The sequence below is a fragment of the Ceratina calcarata genome, unplaced genomic scaffold (assembly GCF_001652005.2).
Source record: "Ceratina calcarata isolate Rehan_Ccalc_2016 unplaced genomic scaffold, ASM165200v1 scaffold25, whole genome shotgun sequence".
Lineage (NCBI taxonomy): Eukaryota > Metazoa > Arthropoda > Insecta > Hymenoptera > Apidae > Ceratina > Ceratina calcarata.
The window spans coordinates 357,443-379,333 of NW_017147017.1; the positions used below are offsets into that span (position 1 = coordinate 357,443).

Consider the following 21,891-nt stretch of genomic DNA (forward strand, 5'->3'; position numbering starts at 1 on the left):
TTTTACAGGTAGCTTTTTAATAGTAATACGAATCTATAATAACAAATTCAACGTGCTAGCATTGTTTATGTATATAGCCTATACATCCTTAACTTAGTCGACTATCGGTCGACGCCTAATCGATTAACTGATGGAACAACGATTGATCCCAGAGAGGATGATTTCGTAACCGATTGCCTCTAAACACGTTAAAAAGTGTGCACGCGGCGAATGAAAAAAGAATATAGAGTGTCAGACGAAAAGGAGTATCGAAGGTGAGGGAAGGAAGCAGGAGCACCGTGGCGAACGTATGCACTCATTACGCGCGACCACCTTAGCCAACTCGATAAGTGGACACCTTGTCAGGACTCGACCGGTATCCTATTTTTAAGGATGCTGTCAAGCCGGCCAGTTCGGTAACACCCTGTATACATCGGGGGGCCGGGGTTCGGTAGTTGATTAGATTTAAAAGAATGCCCCGTCACCTGCAACGTTGAAAGGAGACTAGGGCCCGGCAGCGCGGCAAGGCAAGGTCCGAGGGCCGATGGGTCCGACGGGACGCGCGAGCGAGAAGGCGAGAGGTGGGAATCGAGAGGAGGAATGCGTTGGGGAGAAAAGGTGAGAGGGGAAAGGGAACGACGAAAACGGGAGAGGTGGGAGACGCGATCGTGAGGAACGAGGGGCCCGTGAGGGAGCGCGAGGCCCCAGCGATCACTGACCGCTTTCGCCGATCCCAGCCGCCAGCTAGCCACCTTTCAGCGGCGCGCAGCCATCGGGGCATCCTCATCCTCCTTAAGGCTCATTCACATCGCTTCGCTAATCAAATCCGACAACCGGAGGATAAAAAACTGGCGTGGATCCTCGATTCCCGGAGAAATCATGGGAATCCATTCTTTCCGTGACTAGAATTGGTTCGGAATTGCGCAACGCTACGGGATTCCGAATCTAGAGCCTCTCGGCTTCGCGAATGAACTTTCGAACATCGCATAAAACTTTACCTCCAATTTTTTTAATAAAGATTCTGGATGGTTGGACGTATAGGGTTTCGAATCCCAATCACGAGTTTGACGTAAATAGCCGGGCGCGTCTGTACTCGGAAACGAGTTGCCCTTTCCGAGAAGACCGCAGGATATTCCTATGTAAATGAGATCAACGATCGTAAACGAAAGATAGAGAGAAGGGCGGAAGATTCGTCACATTTTCACCCATAAACGAAACGAAAAAAACGTGCCGATTAATTTGCAAAATACTGGATACGCAATGAGTAAAACATAGGCCATCGGCGGTCATCTCGCCGCAACGGCAAAAGATGATCACCCGTTGCGGCAAGAGATGACCGCCGTGAAAAGGTGAAATATTATACCGATTTAAGCCCGCGGCCTTGGCAAAGATCTCGGAATAAAGATCAATGAAGCCAGACGATAAAACATAGCGCGGCCGGACCGCGAGATTCACTTCCACTCTACGACTCATTTCCTCTGCAGCTATTAACGACAACAAGCACTACCCGTTACTTCGTTGTAACTCCACGCGTCTCCTCGTTCGGAAGGAACTCTATTTCTTTGCCAGCTAACACGACGAAATAAAAGGGCGAAGGATGAATTGGGGCCGATCGCTAACGGCACTCGGTTCTACCAACGATACTTTTATTGGGCCGATAAAAATAATGTATCCTCCTATTTGAATTTCGACGAGTAAATCAGGCAGCGCGATGGGACGACGACGTATTCGAGGGCTCGAGAGGCGCGGACCGCCTTCGAGACGGTGGGCCCCTATTTTGGTCCAGGTAAAGGTAACAAATCACTTTTCAACGACGGGAGATGGAAGCTACCGAGCACTGTTTTCTGAAAGGAGGCGGACTTCTCTTCTCATTCACCGTGGGGAACCACTCGACGTGTCCCTAACGCGCGATCGCTGACACAATGCGACCGATCGTTTTACACTCAATGGGACCGAGAATTTGCGAATCCGAAACAAACCATAAAGTTAATAATGACGCGGCGAAAGACACAACGAGGAACACATAAGTATTTCGCTCGCTATCCTTTCGCGAGAAGATCTACGCGCCTCTCGCAAACTTTTTTTTCTCGGTTTTCTCTCTCTGCGCCGATCATCGACGATTTTACAAGAACCTCGCGAGCGAGCGTGCGTAATTTACGCGAAGCATCGAGGGACGCTCGAGATCACGCTCGACCGGTCTCCGATTCTTCCGCGAGCGAGGAGTTTTCAGTTTCCGCGAAAATCCACGGATCCGCGCACAAAAGAACAATGTACATTGGTTCTTCGTCGTGTAACGCGTTGGATACGCGCTGGCAACCATTCGCGTAGATTATAAATCGACGGAAAACGAGGAGAGAGGAACAGGAAAAGAAGAGAGACGAAGAGGCGACTAGTTGCAAAATACCAGTCGGAGACTCGCGACAACTGGAATGCGAATGGGAACGGGATTCGCACAAAGGCATTGGGCAAACATTCTTTTTCGAGGCTTCATTCTTCGTGACAGAATCGTAGAAACGATGTGAGAACAGATGACGGTGAGGCAAGGTTTCACGGACGAATCGAACGGCGATACACCGGAGGAGAGAGGGGGCACCGAGAGAAACAGGAAGAGAGGCAGGGGAACGCGAGACGAGGGAACCACGAGGAGACTCGTGAAACGCGGGGAAAGAGGATCGACCGAGCGGAGTCCGGTACGGATGAAAGAAGAAGCGAACAGCGCGGTGGATAGAGGCTGCCTGCAGATGCCGAGGAGCCACCGTAAGGGCCCTGAGAGTGTACCTGTCTTGTTTTTATAGGCTCGCCGGAACGTCGGGCCCCGGCTACGCTCGACGACGACGGCGACGACGACGGCGGCCACGACGGCGACGACGGCGACGACGGCGAGAAGGAGAGAACGAGTAACAGTGGGGGAAGGAAGGAGCGCCGAGGGGGAACGAGAGGCGAGGAGAACGGGCAAAAGGTGGGCGGAGGGGCAAGGGTAGCGGTCCCAGTTCGGGCCTTACGGCTCGCCAACCAGTCTTCGGAGAACCGTGGGTCTTACCGGAGTATCGTGTACATACGCGTATTGACTGTCGGTCGTCCGCGAATTTTTATTTCCCGTTCCCGTTAAACAGTGTCGGCGATCTCGAGAGATCGGTGAAATCTCGCGCGCGCGCTCCACGTTTCTCGTTGCAGGGCTCAAGGATGAAGTCACCGGGATTGTAGATCGCGTTAACGTTCTCCGTCCCGACGTAAAAGCCGAAGAAAATAAAGAAAAACTGGCGAATAGTTGCGGAAACGAGCGAAGAGCGAAATACAAACGCCTCTGCTATGCGAGCCAGCAGCGACGAGAAGAGGGAATAGAAGCGTCATGGATGACGTGAGGTAGAGGTAAATGGATCGCGGCCGGTTTCGCGGCAGATAGGGTCGCCTCTCTTTCTCTCGGGGGATTTGATGGAAGATTGAGAGAAAAGATGCGGGGCAGTCCTGCGTTCTTGGCCATACTGTTGGGCACGATATTCGGTGTACTCGGCGCGTCTCTGAGCAAGGCGCTCCGATACAAAGCCCCGGACGAGTGCAAGTGGGTCGCGACCGGCGACGCCGAGGACGACGTCTCCCTAGTCTGTCATTTGAGGACCATCAACAGCGAGCTGGAGAACACCAACTTCAGCGTGATACAGCCGCAGCACACGGTTCGTTTGCGACTGGAATGCAGCGACGCGTTGTTCTATCAAAGTTCGTTAAGCGCCGGCAGCTTTAGACCGTTGGTGGAGCTGCGCGAGCTGGTGATCGAGTATTGCAAAATCGGTAACCTCTCGGACGACGCGTTCAAAGGGTTGAAGGAGCTGCGAAATCTAACGGTGAGAACGCACAACACCGATTGGTCGTCGATGGCCCTGGACGTGTCTGTAGGTGCGTTCACCGACGAGTTGAGGCAATTGGAGAAATTGGATCTCGGCGAAAACAACATGTGGAGCATACCGGACGGCGGTTTGTGTCCGCTCGTCAATTTGGAGATACTGAACTTAACGAGAAACCGATTGAGGGAAGTGACGAGCTTTCGTTTCAACGGTGCCGCGAAATGTCTGTCGAATTTAAAGGAATTGGACTTGAGCAACAACAGCATCGAGTCGTTGCCGAGCGCGGCGTTCTCCGGTCTGACCAGGCTGCACAGCCTCGATCTGCGGTGCAACGCGATCAGCTTCATGGCGGACCGCGCGTTCGAAGGGCTCTCCGCGTTGGCCATCTTGAGGCTCGCGGATAATCGACTCACCAGCTTGCCGCCTGAGCTGTTCAGCGACGCGAGGAATATCCAGGAGATACATTTGAGGAATAACACGTTGAACGTGCTCCCACCCGGGTTGTTCAGTGAATTGACGCAGTTGTTGGTGCTCGATTTGTCGCGCAACGAGTTGACCGCAGAGTGGGTGAACGCGGCTACGTTCAGTGGTTTGGTACGTTTAGTGGTGCTCGATTTATCCAGCAATCGTATCGGACGATTGGACTCGACAGTGTTCCGCGATCTGTACAGTTTGCAAATTCTCCGGCTGCAGGAGAATCTGCTCGAGAGCCTGCCGGAGAACACGTTCTCCGCGCTCTACAATCTTCACACCCTATTGCTGAGCGATAATCTGCTAACCGTTATCGACGCGACCACGCTCAGTGGACTGTACGTGCTGAATTTGCTCTCGTTGGACAACAACCGACTGCACACGATACACCCGAGCTCCCTGAGAAACGCCTCGTCCCTGCAAGAGTTTCACCTGAACCGTAACCAGCTCAAGTCGGTGCCGGACGCGTTGAAAGCCACTCCCCTTCTGCGAACCCTCGACCTCGGCGAGAATCTCATTTCGGAGATACCGACCGGCACGTTCGACCACGTGGCTCAACTGTACGGTCTTCGATTAACCGAAAATCATATCGGTAATCTCACCAAGGGCGTATTCGACCGTATCAAGGAGCTGAAGATATTGAATCTCGCGATGAATCGTATACAGTACATCGAACCCGGCACATTCGACGAGAACCTGAACCTCCAGGCGATCCGTCTCGACGGCAATCAACTGACGGACATCGCCGGCCTGTTCACCAATCTACCGAACCTGGTCTGGCTGAACGTCAGCGACAACAAGTTGCGATGGTTCGACTACGCGATGATACCGACCGGCCTTCAATGGCTCGACATCCACTCGAACGAGATACGAGAACTAGGCAATTACTTCGAGATTGAGAGTCAGCTGCAGTTGAGCACCTTCGACGCGAGCGAGAACAAGCTGACGGAGATCACCGGAAACGCGATACCGATGAGCATCGAACGGCTCTACCTGAACGACAACCAGATCTCCAAAGTGCAGAGCTATTCGTTCTTCAAGAAGCCGAACCTGACAACGGTCGAGCTAAAGGGGAACCAGATACGGAACCTGGAACCGTACGCGTTGCGGATCAGCGCCGTTCCGTCGGACAAACCTCTCCCGGAATTTTACATCGGCGATAATCAGTATCTCTGCGACTGCACCATGGAGTGGCTGCAGCGCGTCAACAGGCAGAATCAGACGAGGGTGCAGCCGCGGGTCATGGACCTCGAGAGCATCTACTGCAAACTTCTCTACGACCGGGAACACGCGTTTGTGCCTCTGGTCGAGGCGTCTCATTCGCAGTTCCTTTGCAAATACGACACGCATTGCTTCGCCCTCTGCCATTGCTGCGATTTCGACGCCTGCGACTGCGAGATGACCTGCCCCCTCAACTGCACCTGCTACCACGACCAATCGTGGTCGGCGAACGTGGTCGACTGTTCGAACGGCGGTCACGTCGAGAAGCTGCCCGAACAAATACCCATGGACGCGACCAGGCTTTACTTGGATGGGAACGATCTACGCGTGGTCTCTAGTCACGCGTTCATCGGTCGCAAAAAACTAAAGGTTCTCTTTCTCAATTCGTCCAACATCGAGATAGTGCAGAATCGTTCGTTCAACGGTCTCCGGGATCTGGAGGATCTCCATCTTCAGGACAACAGGATCCGCGAGCTACGGGGACACGAGTTCGAGGGACTGGACGCGTTAAAGCTCCTCTACTTGCACCGTAATCGAATCTCCTCGATCGGCAACGACACGTTCTCGTCTCTGCGCTCGTTGCGCATCCTCCGACTGGACAGCAATCGTTTGACGAGCTTGGCCGTGTGGACGTTACCCGGCTCGATCGAGATCAGTTTGTCCGGAAATCCGTGGTCCTGCGAGTGCGACTATCTTCGAAGTTACCGCGAGTGGATCCGTGAACCGAACGTTCGAGTGTCGGACGCGTCCGCGTTGCGTTGCGTCTATAATGTGACGGAGTTCGAGGCGTTCGGCGAGCAAGCGTTTACAGACGACGAGTTCGGTTTCTCGGTGGCAACTTCTCCGGCCAACAATCAATCAGAAAGGAGCAACGACAGCGCGTGCACCGGAGGCGCTGCAGGCCTCGACGACGATTCGCATCGGAATTACACAAAAACGATCATCGAGAAGCAGGTGCTACAGGACTATCTTCCCCTGTTGATCGCCACTCTACTCGGTTCTTTGGCGATGGTGTTGCTGTGCTTGTCGGCGTTCGTGTTTCGTCAAGAGCTTCGCGTGTGGTTCCACTCGCGATTCGGCGTACGGATATTCTACAGAAATCAGGAGGTGGACAGGGACGATCGTGATAAACTGTTCGACGCGTTCGTCAGTTACAGCTCGAAGGACGAGGCGTTTGTTGCCGAGGAACTGGCGCCTGTGCTCGAGATGGGGAATCCGTCGTACAAGCTGTGCCTGCATTATCGGGACTTTCCAGTTGGAAGCTTTATAGCCGACACCATAGTTCAGGCGGTCGAGTCGTCGAGGAGGACGATAATGGTTCTATCGGAGAACTTCATCAAGTCCGAGTGGTGCCGGTTCGACTTCAAATCGGCACACCATCAGGTGTTGCGCGACCGAAGGCGAAGACTGATCTTGGTGCTAGTGGGCGACGTACACCAACGGGACCTCGACCCGGACATCCGACTCTACCTGAAGACGAACACGTACTTGCAATGGGGCGACAAGCTGTTTTGGGAGAAGCTCCGGTTTGCGTTGCCAGACGTACCGAACAATCAGAGGACAACCACGCAGAGGACCAGGCAACCACCACCGGTCCGACGGCAACATAACAACAGGACGACGTCCAACGGATCGCGCACCGTCTCCGTGCACATATGAATTTTTCTTATTCGTGCGATCTTCTTACGTCTCGCGGTGTGTTCGTAGATGCGTTCACGTGTTCGACGTCGTCGCGTCGTCCGTCGCGGTTCTGTTCCAGTGCTGCGTGCTGTGAGAGCGAGGATTCGCGGTTTCGGCCATGGCGACGTGACGACACGGTGCAATAAGGTGGCATATGCGATATGCGCGTAGAGTGTAAATACGATATACATACTTCGACATATGTACAAATGTTAAAAGAAAAGTGTTGCTCGTATCGCGAGAGAGGAGAGAAGAGTAGAACCGGTGAATGTGTGTGAGTGCGTGCGTTGTAAATAAAGATGAAGAAACGATAGCGAAGGGGAGAAGGAGCGTGATCGTAATAGTTAAGGTGCTTGGCTTGTGATTTAAGGGGATATACGTACGAGCCTTCGCGTCCCGGTGTCTGTACATTGCAGCGAATCAGTGAGTTTGCTAGATAGCATAAAGTCGTTGTAAATAAACGTCCCGTTTTCTATGCGTTTACCATTTTCGAAGACTCGAAACCCCGATCAATCGAAGCTGCGGTTAATTCAGGGTTAACGATGCGCGAAGGATTCTCGCCCGGTGCAGGAAGAGAACGCTCGGTCGCTCGCCGTGTGCCATCCAGTCCCGTCTTACGATTAGCATAATAAGCGCCATATGCGAAAATCCTTCGCGCGTCGAACGCGCTCCAACGTCGCGGAACCGAACGGCGGACTCGACTCGACGATTCGCGAAAAGCGGCACTCTTATCGCGCGTACGTAAATACGCGCGGGCACGCGAGCACGGCTGTTAATTACCGACCGTGAACTGACATCGGGTGAGCAATTGCAGCTCCCCATTCGAGTAGAGCTACGCGACCGTGCAAATTCCGATCGATCCAGTTTTCGTCGTCGTTCCGCGTCGTCCGAGTTTCGAAACCGGCAAAGTGATATCACTTCCTCCTCTAATCGTACCGCTGATCCAATGTATATTTAATTATTGTACCTAAGTACTTAGACCGGCGAGCAGCTTGCGTGGATACGCTCGAGCGTAGCCAAAATCCCTCTTTTTTTTTTAATTTTCTTTCTACTGTAAAATATTAACGCGCGCAACCGCTTTATCTTATTTATTTCATCCCGGAAACGAATGGAGGCCTCGCGTGGCGCTAGCCGCTTTTCGATTTGAGATCGAATCGCGCGCCACGCGAAGTTTCTACTCGAATTGGACGGCCCGCTCGCGTTTATCTCGTCAAACCTGAACGCGAGCCGCGTTCAGCTTGAAAAGTTAAGTGGACGTTTTGGATTTATAACTCGCAAGAGAAATTGGTTGTGTCCTTCCAAGGCGCGACGGTCGGATTCAAAAAAGGAGGTACACGCGTTATGCGAAAAAGACAGAATAAAAGACCGCTATGGATAATCGACAATACATACGTTGTACAAAAGCGAAACAATCTTTCCTTTAGCTTTTCTCGCAAGCGAGACTATTCTACTGTTTTATTTTTACTCCCTCCGCAAACTACTCTCAACGAAGACAACGTGAAAGATATTGTTAGAATAAAAACCTATGACTGAACAATAAAATGCTCTATTTTTATGTTTTTAACTCCTTTCGCTTTGTTATTTTCTCTCTACACATTCCCCGTTCCTCGACTTTGCGATACGCAGAATTTATTTTTTCTGCTTTTCGCGGACGAACAATGGCGAAGACGCGAACTTTCGGTGGTCCGTCTTCGGACCGAAGAAGAGAACGAGACCGAGAGAACGAAAGAGAGAGAATTATTTCGCTAAGAAACAATACCTTATGCTAATCCGGTCACGTCTGTTTACATTGTCATCACGTTTCGTTACCGTTACATCCACGGAATAAGTAATGCCTGCGCTCCATTGTAACAGAAATCAGATTGGTTAAAAGGCCGTACGGTGAACGTAGCTCGTTCCAGCGTCTTTGATCGTTCTCGTTACAAAAGCGAACCGGAACTGAATAGAACCCAGAGAGTCACCTCGTTTCAATGCCGTAATCGATTCCTCGTTGTAATTGCCTCGTGCTTAGTCGATCGCGCGACAGGCAGTGTACATACTTAGCTACGTTTGCGATTCGACAACAGATCCCTAATATTGTTCTACCTGCGGGATTTTACGCGACGATTCTCGTTCGATCGGGAAATCCTCCAGACATTTGCATACTCCACTCCAAGTATTTACATAAAACAGGAACTTCCTAACAACCGATCGTGGTAATCGAATTAGACACCTTCCAAACAAGTTTCGACCCTTCGCCCCAAGTTTCCTTTCCAGCTCGTCACGGCTCATGTCAAGAGAGAGAAAAAAAATGTGTTCGTCGTCGCGAAATCGAAATTGTACATTCGATGGAGTTACCCACGACTCTAATTACATACCTTGGTATCTCCGATTTTACTACCGAGGGAAAGATCACGGAATCGAGATAGAGAGGATCGATGGATCGGTCGAAATGCCACGTACTCGAGACACGAGAAGATTTCACGCGCGTGGAATGTAATTCGCATTGATATTCGCAACCGCGTAGCTATCGGTGTCTATGATTGCGCGTAATCGGCGTGTAATCGAAACGCGAGAATCGATTCGATCGACGCGTAACAGACAAGGACCACCAGAGCGAACCACCCGCGATACGTATAGCTATTACGAATAATGTAAATATAAGTAGTAGATGTACGTGTACGTATTTGTATGTCACGAAATGGAATCGCGGAGTCCGTGAATGCCGATGGTTCCACGCGCTCTGCTTATTTTGCGGTTTCGCTTGGAATTCTCATTACGCGTTAATAACGACCGCGCCGAGGAAATAACGTTGGACTCGGTAAGTCACCAGACGACGTCGTCGTCGGTCGCTGGACATTTTTTAATATTTCACTTCCACCGAAGGACGGCAACTTTCCGAACGATCGACCATTACTGGCATGAACACACGCGTGCGACCCGGTTCTCAACGACATAATAAGATACGAATTCTAAATTCGAGGTATAAATTCGATCGACAGCCGGATAGGTAGCAACCACGCGATTCGATCGTATTTACTCTCAATCGCATTAACTATTTCTATCTTATCCAACCACGTATTATTAACTATTAACCGTTTACGTTTATGGGTTCGTGCGTCGCCGTCGCGTCGTCGTCCCAATTGAAAATAGCTGCTCTCGTTGATGGCCGGACTTGCCGTGCGTGCACCCGATCCCCGGTCGATCCTGTTCTGCCACTTTTGTAATTAACAAGCCCTTAACAACGTACGCGCAGCTATATCAAGAACGAAACGATGACTCCGCGGCTTCCACGTTTCAACCTTGGCGAGTCTATAATTTCGCGGGGCGTGGAAAAATTCGCGATATCGCGCAACCTGTTGCTACCACCGGTGCACGCGAAAAGAATCCGCAGAATTATACGAGCGAATTGGAACTTCGAATTGCATGCATATCGCATTAGCACGTAGCGGTATAACGGAGAATCAAGTGCCAAGGTTTATAGGAACGAGAACAACCGGCCTGTACCGTAAACACTCACGCAAGGAGTAACATGATTAAGAACGTGCAGCAAATGGAAACGGGAAGAATACGATGGACGCCTTCTCAAATTTCTAGAGATGCACGATGCAAAAGCTAGCGAGAAGAGAAGAAACGAAAAGAGGAAACGGTCGAAGGGTTATGCGTAGCAAGGTATTGCTTTGAAAGATAAACCATAACGGCGAGTTAGTTAAAAGATCTTAACACGGAAAACAATGAATTAGGAGCGATAAAATACTATAGGATAAGGTAAAGGTAGCCGCTTATTCTTCTGATAGTTGTTCCGAGCTCTTCGTTTAGCTTTAGTAACTCGCTAACTCGCTCGCCGGCTCGCTAGCAGCGAGTTAAGCAAGCGGGAGAATGCGGCTCGCCAACCTTCCATCCCTTCCCCCGATTCGCCGCGCTCCGAGTTAGAATGGTCCCGATGCTTTATGCGGTATAACGGAATTTCTGTTTGCACTATCTGCCGGCAACGGCACACGCGAGGGACTCCTGCTCGTTCTTCGTTCGTGGCCGAGGCCATGTTAGGAAGAGAAGGCCGATCGTGATTCGTAGCTCAGATTAAGACCAATGAGCGGAAGGCATCGTTAGTCGAAATCGGGCCCCCGTGCATCGATGCATCCCGGAGATAGTCGTTACCCCTTTTTGCCGTGGCCAACGGAGGATTCGTGCGATCTTTCGCGAAACCGAGTTTCCCCATTAGAGTCGCCTCGCAACTCGGAACGCGCGACCATCCGTTCCCGTTCTCGTTCCGTTCCTCGAAACCGTCGACGATCAACGGGCAACAATCTTTAAAAGATGACCGCCGGATTCGAGTTTAGTCGTATCTTCGATTACAAGCGACGCGCGCGAACTTCATACCCGCAGGCAGAACCGCGTATACGCGACAGTTACCGCGTAGTTTAGTTATCGCGATCGAGAATTCAGCGTCCGGGCTCGCATTGTCTCGCGGAACGAATGCATATTTCACGCGTGTGCGCTATCCGCCGCTTGGCGCGGCGTGTACGCGCGATTATGCGACCGAGTACAGTCCCTCGACCCTACATCGTCGCGATCCTCCCGCACGCTCGTCCCTACGGGTAACGTCGTAATAACTCGCGGAAATTATTTTCAACCTCTGTAAGGGAACTCGCGAACAGTCAGCCGGGCAGAAACGCTGTGCCGACGTTAATCCGGCTACGTCGCAACGATCGCATCCAAGCGGTATTTAATTACGGCCTTTACAACCGGCCGCCCTGGCCGACTCGCGGGGCTCTAGCTTCGACTCCGAACGAAAGTTGAGAAACGGCCGCGGCCGGAGGAGCAACAAAAACGAGATGTAGTAGCAGGATATTTCTGGGGCGGAAACGAGAAGAAAAATGGTGCATTTGAACACCATATCCGTGAGCCACGGGAAACTTGGGTACAGTTCGCGGAGAACAATTCACAGCACAGATTCCTCTAAAAAAAAACCCGTCACGAGAAGTTCCCAGGTTTTCTCTTCCATGGTTACTCGAAAGGATGGATCATCGTAACGAGCCGAGATTTCCATTCGATTTCGAATCCAACTATCTTAACGAAACAAGCGATACTTTACGTCCCTCGCCGGGCCTGTTTAGAGCGCCGAGCCTCGTAAAAAACTATAAAACAACTCGCCCTTTTCGGTCCACGCGGGAGTGGTCTCGAATTTATGATCGGTAATATATCTGTCTCAAACTTCCATAAATAGCTGCGCGAGAGAACGAAGCAAAACTCGAAAGCCGAGAAACGAAAACGAAAACGAAAACGAAAACGAAGACGGAACCGCTGAATCACGGCGTTAGTTACTTTCGTATGTAAACTACGCATAGAATATGGATAGAGACGCGCGACACCGTTCCGCCGATGACGGAGGGAGGAATATGCATATGTAGATATAAACAGGAAACATCTGCTGGCGCAGAAAACGCGATGCAGCTGCGAGCAGGTAGTAATCGCGTGCACGGTGGCCGACCAAAAATTTATGGAAATGTTTTCGTGTCGACCTAACGCTACGATTATTATTAAAGACAACGATACGGTAGTTTCCTATCAAGTTCGCGATCGTTTTCCCGCGACTCGATGACCGTGGCCGCTTCATAAAAGTTCCGGCGCACATCTTTCATGGCCCGAAGAATTTTTCAATTAGCAATTAAGCGTTCGAATATCGGCCGCCGCATTCCCAGTGCTCCGCCGAACACCGAAAACGAACCTCCGAGACTCGAACGACAGCATTTCCGAATCGATGCTTTATCTATCGACTTATCGTTCCACCGATCTTTCCTACCCTTGTTACTCCTGCGAACCTCGGTAGCATCCTTAGGCAGGTATTCGAAAAAAAAGAATAATTCCCTGTGTTCTTCGTTCCCGGCATTCAGAGGATACTTTCTAACTTTTCTTTAGCCTAATTCACTCGCGGATTATCGACAGGGAAATCGATCCGTCTTGGCGAGTTCCATTCACGAAAGAAGTTAACGATGCTACGCGACGGGAGATATCGCGAAAGAAGCGAAAACGCGAGATCGGCGAGAGATCCCGCGGTCCCATGGTGGTGGTTCTTCTCAGAGCGAAAGAAAACGGCACGGCTTGGGGGAGAAAGATCGAGGAGAGAGTTAGGAGGAACGCGATGCGAAACGGACTCGCTGGAGAGGAGAAAGAGCGGGCACGGTTACATGAAGGAAAAGAAGAGGCCGAGTATATCCGGTATTTGAGGCAAAGGTGTTGCGTGCAACTTAACAAGCTAACGACGCCGTGCGAGTGCGATTTTCTTTCCTATCAACCTCAATCTACTTCTCGCCCTCTCGCTCGCACCTTCGTCCACTTTCCACCCTCGCACCGTCTCTCCGCACCCACCCCTCTATTTTATTTCTCTCTTTCCTCCATTCTTCGCCTCCCTTCGCGGCCGCGGCCACGACCGCCCTTCGTACCCATTCTCTCTCTCTCCCTCTATCTTTCTGTCTCAGTCTTTGCACGATACTCGCCTCTTCCTCTCCATACTCTCTCCCCTCCCGTCCTTATCGTTGTTAGCCTGTTAGCCGATGAACCGCCTACGGCTCGCAGGCTCTCGTTGTTCCGCGCGGTTCAGTCTTTTCAGGGTAAAAAAGAATGTGCGAGGTGCATGCCATCGCAAGTTTCCACGTTACACGGAACTTGCAAGTTGTCAGCGCGAGTATGCCGGATTAACTCCGACTCGCTAATAAGTCGCATTCCCCGCGAAATCCCCTCGCGTGGTCAAACGAACATTGAATTATTCAAGATCGTGCACCGTCTCTAATGAGAATAATCGATCCGGTCTAACTGGATGGATATCGCCAGCTAGATAACGAAATGACGACGATTTCCGAAGAAAATATCGCCCAACCTATGTTATTGCGAAATCGTTGTCGTGGGCTAACCGCATGGTTACGTTTAATTATCCGACGTGCCCCGGCTTCGGGAAACGCGAACGCGAATCGCGGATACGAACGATCGCAAACTGCAACTTTGCCGCGATTGCGATGGGCCGATAGGCGTCGTCGACGGCCGTTCCTCGGAGAAAACTGCTTCCGTTTGTCGTTACCGCTTTTTCACGGGGAAGCAACCCCGACACCGAGCGTACACGTGTACCGTGTGTAACGCGTACCTATCTAATTGCGATTCCATCGTGCGTTCTCTCGCGAGGAACAAGCTAGAACAAGACGAATAGACCGGTACGGACTCGAACACTCTGAATTATTTATACGAACTCGATCCTGAAATTCTTTATACGGTCGCTCGTTTCATCGTACGTAGATAATAAGAAGATCCGAAAAAAACAGAACGACCGATAAGGGAACAACGGGAACGGCGCGTAACATTTCACGTGAACGTAAATCCAGAAAAGCCATTCGCTACCGACGATACTTCTCCCAAGAAGTATACATGCATTTCGCTTATGAATAGTAATCGGGGTCCGGCGAATGCTCGGGTTATAAATAAGTTTTCGTTTAACGACATATGTAACTATACATCAGCGCATTAATTGCGCAAACATAACGCGTATTATGTGTGTGTCACCAATTCGAGTCCAGCAGCTTCGTGTATACGACCGCAGGTAGGTATCGAACTGGAGACTCGAGATTTTCTTCCTTGCGATTCTCGCTTACGTACTAATATCTTAAAAATCGTTTAAAAATATGCATACGGATCTAATTATAAGAACGTAATGCGAACCAGTTGTTCGTCTTCGCATCCGGTCTGTACGAATCGTAAGCGAGGTTCGTTCGCCCCCGAAAGTCTATGCGAACAGGTAAGAAAGAGCGAACAAGCGAACAGAGAGCGACGGGAGAAAGAGAAAGGTAGCGAAGGAACAGGAACGGGGAGAAGAATGTCCCACAAGCGTCCTATTCGCTTCGTATCGGTGTTCATCCGGCGTTTCAGCGACGTGACACCGTGCCCGGCATGACGTCGAGAACGCGGCGCGTTTAAAAGGGGGACGGGAGATAGCCGGTTGATCGTTCGCGTAGCTGTAGCTGATAGCTGAAAGGTGCGCGCTGAAAACACGCGAAAACGAAGCCACCGACGCGGACGCGGATGCTCGAAAGATCGACGGCCTTTCGGCATCCACTGCGAGTCGTACCCTCGATAATAATCGTTATTAGGCGACCACGCGAGCTTTTCAACCGAACAAGACCGAACCCCCGAAGAGTCGAGCGGCCGTCCGGTCCGTTCCGCATTTCTCTTTCCCCCAGTGGCCGAGTCGCGATGATATGTGCCACCTCTCAACGGTTGAATTTCGTTTACTGTATCGCAATGCAGCGTCTTCGTCGGTAGAGGTCCCGAAGATGACGGTGCCTGTACGTTGGGGCAACAGGATGCGCGCAACACACAACGCAGAACCCGGTGATCGAGCAGCATCCACCGCGGTGGTTCGCCCGCTCGTGCGATCACAGGTTTTCACCGATTACGAGATGAGAGCCCGCGCCGAGAGATGAGCGAAAGGGTCGAGAGGGAGGCAAAGGACGAAGGCGATGGGTGCTTCGTAACTTATCGGGCACGTCGGTGGGGAGTTTGCTATGCACGCTTTCTTGAGATAACCTTTCAGGCCGACAATTATTGGTAATATCGATACCGCACGCCCGTCGGCCGAACTCACCTTTCCGTGCCTCGAACTCACGACGATCCGCTCGAGAGACTCGGCCTCTCCTTGTAAATTACCCCTCCCTGCCCCTCGCCGCTCCGCCGCTAGATCCACTCTCCGTCTCTCGTCGTTCACCCTTTCCCTCCCTTTCTTTGCCTCCCTCCGCGCCGCGCTACCCTGGCTCGGTCACGTTGTTTACAATGCACCGACCGAGCCTAATGAATTTCCATTCGAATAAAAGCGTACACGATGATAATTATGATTTACGGCGGTACCGGACGCTCGCTCGAGCAAACTCGAGCTGGCTGGCTGGCTGGCTGGCGCGCGCGAGGATTCCGATAATGTCGAGTCGGCCCGAAACGAGAGCCGGTGCAACTCGCATCCAGCCAGGTTCTCCAACGTTGCAACGCGCCGATTAACACCGGCCGGCTAACGGATTTATAAGCAGCCGTCGAGCGTCTTAAAGAATCGGCTTAAAAGCGGAAGCGGAATAGCTGGTATTCAGAGTATTTGAACAAACATCGAGTGTACAGGTTTCTCGTAATAATTCACGATTGTAGGATAGACCCGTAAAACGAGAGATGAGGGGATACACGTCCGTTCTCTGGTTTAAAACGGAGAGCCCGAGGGTAATTTCGGTGTTCGCGAGCGAAATTATTCCCTGCGACGGCAGACGGGAATTGAACAAAGTCTAGCACTTTTGTGTCGAACTCGTCACGATTGGAGAAAGAGAAACGGTATGCCTCCTAACCCACCGCGCGCGGGACTTGAAAGAAGATCCAATTATCTTGCACGCATCGCGTGTAGTCCCGAACCCGGAGCACGATTTTCCAGCAGCAGAATGCGAATGAAGAAAAAAAATAATGATAAACGGAAGAAAGAGAACGATGGGAAACCACTTGGGTAAAAAAAACGCGCATCGAATGCCAGGATTTTTTCTCTAAATCTATTCGCAAGCATGAAACAAGTGTACCTTACTCGCAGACATCGACGCCGGGCGGAAGGGTAAGTACGAAGTACGAACGCCGGGATTGGGGTATTGAAACGAGCTCGGAAGGAGACAACTTCATGATCGTGTTTTCGTAGTACTCGTGCAGGCAAGCACACGACGAATACGTAGCAGCACGTTTATTCCGTTCACGGAGCGGCTCGCGTGCTCGCCCTCTCGCTTAATCCGTACCCTTCAAACTATTCGTGTACACTTGTACGAGAAATTCTTATGAATTATGCATCTATTATCTGGTAGGTATCGTGTCCACGGCCGTCCGCGCTTTTCAGCCACGGAAATCGGTCTCGGTTAGAATTCGAGTGCGAAAAGAAGTGACCGATCGACGCGGTTACAAAATTGTACTCACGATTGGTTCGCTGCATGAGATCGCGGAAATCACGAGTCCGCGAGCCACTCCGATTTTCTATCCATTCATTCCCGGAGTGGTTTCATCGCGAGTAACACTACCCGAATATGGTACATAGGCGTGGCGAAAATCGCAACGAACAGAGTTTCGTATGTCCCCGTTTTAGTGAGTAAGTAGGTACGCGCGTACGTTGCAAGTGAAATACGATGTTGTTATCGTATGATAGATCGCATTAATCGGTCATTACTACTATTCGATCGATACCCGTGCTCGTGCATTCGCGAACCGGTTAATTGGATAATCGAATACCCGATAAGACCGATCTCGAGTCAATACCACCGGTACGACGACGACGAAGGTAACTCGCGCTCTTGACTTTTCAGGTTCGACGGTAAAGAGTGCCGAAGACCGTGCGGACGCGCGTTTCGCAAACGCGAGTCGGTAATTAAATCAAAGTCTCGACTAGTCTCGAGTGGACTCGACTCGTTCCACGCGACAGGCTCTCGGCTTTTGTAACGCGACTGTCGCGTTGTAAAACGTTCGTCGCGTGGGAGTACGAAATATCCCATTGTCCGCGGTCCTCGATCAATCATACCCAACAGTCGGAGACACGCGGGTCCACGAATTCGAATTCATAATATATCGCGAGACGAATACCCGACTACGGCGGTTATTTCGTGCGGTCGCTTGCCCCCGCGATCCAGCAGACATCGTCTCGGTTACTCGGGAGAAGTTCCAATCCCTGGATCCGTTCAACGTCACCGCGAAGACTGTTTGTCGGGAACAACGTTGTATCGAAATGCCACATCGGAGAGACGATCCTTTCTCTACCTTTACCCTCCACCTACCCTGTCACCACTCGTCGCTCTTGCTCCTTCTCTGTACATCGGCAGGATATTTTCTCTCCGGCGTATATGTACGTTCGGGTTATAAACAAAGTTAACTCCACGCCGCTTGTCTACAAAAGACAATCCTCGCGACCTAAGTCTCGTTCTAATGCCCCGAGCGATGTCTCGAGACTCCGAGGTCTCTGAATACATTAAACAGACGTACTCGAACTTACCGGGCAAAGGAGACGGAGGAGGAGAAGAGCCCGGAGAACGAGACGAGATGGCGAAGGAGACGGCGGAGGTGGAGAAGGGAGAGAATAAGCGGGAGAGAAAATAAGACGAACACATGTGGCCCGGATGGAGACGACACGGTCTCTACTAGGGGTGTACGACTAGTTCTCTAGCCGAGACATACCGTACGTTCGATCCCTTTGCTCGGTAATCCGTGAGGGAACTGGAAATTATATGGTAATGAAGTGCTTCTGAGCGCATCGCAACGGCGCGGGCGGCAAGTCGACTGGAAAGACAATGCGATTTTACTCGCAGAATTTAATAGACCGATGTAGAAGCGAGAGAGAAGGACGACGACGCGTGGAATAAGCCACGGTACACGGTGGTACACGCGCCATGTAGCCATCCGTGACTCTGCCGACTTTCGACTACCGTTCGCGGTATTCGATATATCGAGGTAATCGGTGAGCGGACGGCTTTTCCTTTCGCAACGACGACGGATTCCGCGCGGCAGCTCGCGAATCCCGACGCTTCATCGGTTTCCCTTCCCAGTCCCTTTCCTTTCTCTTTCTTTACAGCGTGATCTCGATTCCAGAGTCCCGCGCCTTCGTTCCTTTCTCTCTTTCACTCGTGAAGCAACAGGGCTCTCCGTAAAGCGTTTCTCGATCCTCTCAGTCTTACACATACACGTATCGTGAATTTTTCGTAGCGCGGGCGAGATTTGTACGCGAATTGCCGGCGAGGCAGTAAATTCTCCAGGACGCGACGACGGGGAAATTCATTCTCGAGATTCCAGATGAACGCGAGTTCGAGGGTTCCAGGGAACGCGAGTGGAATCACAAAATCGCGATATCATGCTCGACGTGTCGGATCGAATATTTCTACGTAGAACTTTGCGGACGCGATGGTCGATTAACGACACCGTGGAAATAGACCATGGAAGTGAGACCGAGACAGGTGAAAAGAGAGGCGGTGAATGGGTCCCGTACCCGGATCGAAGCGACGCATAAATTGGCGAACGGCGTGAAAAATCACCGATAATCTCGTACCGAGGTGTATTTTATTCAAGGGCGTTAGGTAATTTTGTAGCGTGCCGCGTAAAGTTGTAAAGGCATACGCGAAACTGATAAATACTGCGGTGGTACCCGCACGTAAATCATGCGGCGTTCAGGTTTCGCTGGGCGATAGGCGAGACTAAGAATATCGCTGTACTTGACGGGCCCCTTCGATCGGTTAAAGAGGCTGCCGTCGCGTTTCACCGAAAAGTAGCCTTCGTAGGTAGGCACGCAATACACGGACCAGACGAATTTATAGCGCAGCGTACGGCGCTGGTTAATACGCACGGTCCCCTTGACCCGCATGTTTCTCGTTACCCCATAAATCCTGCGCGAAACGACCGCGGAATACTAAAACGCTTCGATCTCGGCCAACTCGAAGCAGGGTACCGAGCGTACAGCGCTTACACCGCAGGAAAGATCTCGCTCTCCGGAAGAACATAACCGTTCCGCGAGGCATCCCCGTTTCGCGACTTCCACGCTCCACGAGATATCCCCCGACTCCCGGCCGACACCTACGCTCTCGTTCCTTCGCAACAATGGCCGGCTTCGGGAAACGAGGATCAACGCGAGTGGATATCGCTGTAAGCCTCGGCCCTTACGGTCGCGCGTTCGCGCTCTAAATCGAAACCGAGGGAGGTATATTCGGTTTGACTGCTAAAAGGGTTGACCGTTAAAGCGAAAACGACCGATACGGCCCGACGCGTAATCTCCTTAGCCCCGCCGAGACCTTCTTGACCTCTTTCGCCTCGCTTTCCGCAATTTTTCTTTCTCTTTCACCCGTTCTCCTTACTTCCTCCCTGTCCCGCATCCCTCCGCGCGAAATACCATACCATCTCGCGGGAGCGCGGAATCACCGGATTCCACGCAACTTCCCAAGGAAATATCTTCCAGCGGACCAAACCTTTATGGTTCCGCGAAGAACGTGGTTAAAATTAACAGACGCGACGAGTCCGAGACGATCGATGCACGACGATAGTGGTCGCGAACGACGACGAAGGACTCTCCGTCGAAGATTTCTCGGAACTAGTATTGTACAGTCTTGTAATTTCAACGATGCGGTGGACGAAGAGAAATTCGATTCGCAACGCAATATACCTAAAATCCGTAAAACGCGATACGTCGGATCTGCCAATAGGTGGATGTACTCGCGGCGACGAAAATACGACGCATGTATAATAATTACGTTAGAGGCGGAGGCACTCGGTTGAAAGCGAGACGACTCACGAGCGGAGAGGGACGAGACGGTGAACGCGCCGACTGCCGAGGTAAATGAAATTTATTACGAGTCGCTTCGTAATAAATTCCGCCTATCTCGCAACACACACTCCGCCGTGAACACTTCTTTAATTAAAAGCAGGAAGCTGGATTATAACGGGGTGCTAATTAATCGAGAGATTGTTTTATCTTATCGACGCCGGTATCGAAGGCGGTTTCCCTGTCCGATGCCGAATTCTAATAAAAACACGGCGAACCGGACTTCGCCAAGCTCGAACTTCGCCTCTACGAACTCTCGCTCCTCGATGACGAGGAACAAGGACGCCCGGGTTCGCGGTGAACGTACAACGTGGAACGAGGAAGGCTGGCCGAGGGAAAGAGAGGTTGACGATCTCGGCCTTCGAGTCATCCGTGAAATTCTCCAGACGCGAACAGATCCGCGGTCGAGAGGCGAATTCGTCTCGAGTACCGCGTTACGTCCGAGGGCATATCGATCCCGTATCTCTGATGGCTGCGCGCGGTCAACGGGAAGATCCCTCTTCGTGCGTTTCCTTATCGTTCGGCCATCGATTACCCCCCTTTGATGTTGCTCATATTTCCCGCGACTCGATTCAGAGACGAACAAAGCGCGCGATCCGTGCCCGAAACGGCCGCGCAGCCCGCGAAAGGATGAATGAGAGTACGACTGAATAAGAGGACAGAGAAAAAGTTGGGCAATCCATTAGCCGGGCTTACGGACTCGGCAGAGAACAGACGGCGGCCATGAAAACCGCGACTGCACCCACGAAACTCGCGTCAAAGCACGATAGGCTTCAGTTAAAGAGACGAGCGATCTCTCCTTTTTCATTTCTCCTCTTTTTTTCGTCCTCTCTTTCTCTCTCCCCGAAGGAAGGATCCATAGACTATGGAATTTCGGCGAGTAAACGAGAAAGAAGATGCTCGAAAGTTAGCCAGTCCATTGAAGGAATAAGGAGATTCCGAAGAGACCGCAGTAAATTCTAGTCGCGATGTTTTTTCAGTCGGTGTAAAGTTCCCGAAAGGGCAAAAGTAGCGAGGGCGGAATGGAAAAGAGAGTCCGATGAAGCAGTCCGATAAAACGTACCGATAACACGATTCATAGTCATGGACAGAAGACGCGCACGAGTACCACCGATCGCGATCACGGCAAGGGACGATTTCGGTGGAAGAAATGTAATCGTAAGAACAGGAAAGTTGGCCAATCCATTACCGAAGGATAGCCGAGAGTCTGGCCGGTGGAGAGTTGCGGGCAGCATCGAATCCGTGAAGTTGCGTCAAGGTTAAATCCGCAGGGGCGGCCCCTTTGTGCCGACGTCCGCGCTTCTGCATACATTCTCACCCGATAAATATACCCTTTGGCAGTATAATCCAGCTCCGCGCGGATTCCTCTAGCACCGGTAG

The 21,891-nt window shown here is 51.4% G+C and overlaps 2 protein-coding genes across 3 annotated transcripts in view; one reads left to right on the plus strand and one right to left on the minus strand.

The window, feature by feature from the left end:
- The window catches only part of Su(var)3-3 (lysine-specific histone demethylase Su(var)3-3), a 70,196-nt gene that overhangs the window by 37,451 nt on the left and 10,854 nt on the right, over positions 1 to 21,891 (minus strand). The window lies entirely within an intron of this gene.
- Tollo (Toll-like receptor Tollo) lies at positions 3,014 to 8,731 on the plus strand. Its single transcript, XM_018021160.2, has one exon. It carries the CDS (start codon positions 3,432 to 3,434, stop codon positions 7,167 to 7,169), a length of 3,738 nt encoding a protein of 1,245 aa, XP_017876649.1. The 5' UTR covers positions 3,014 to 3,431; the 3' UTR covers positions 7,170 to 8,731.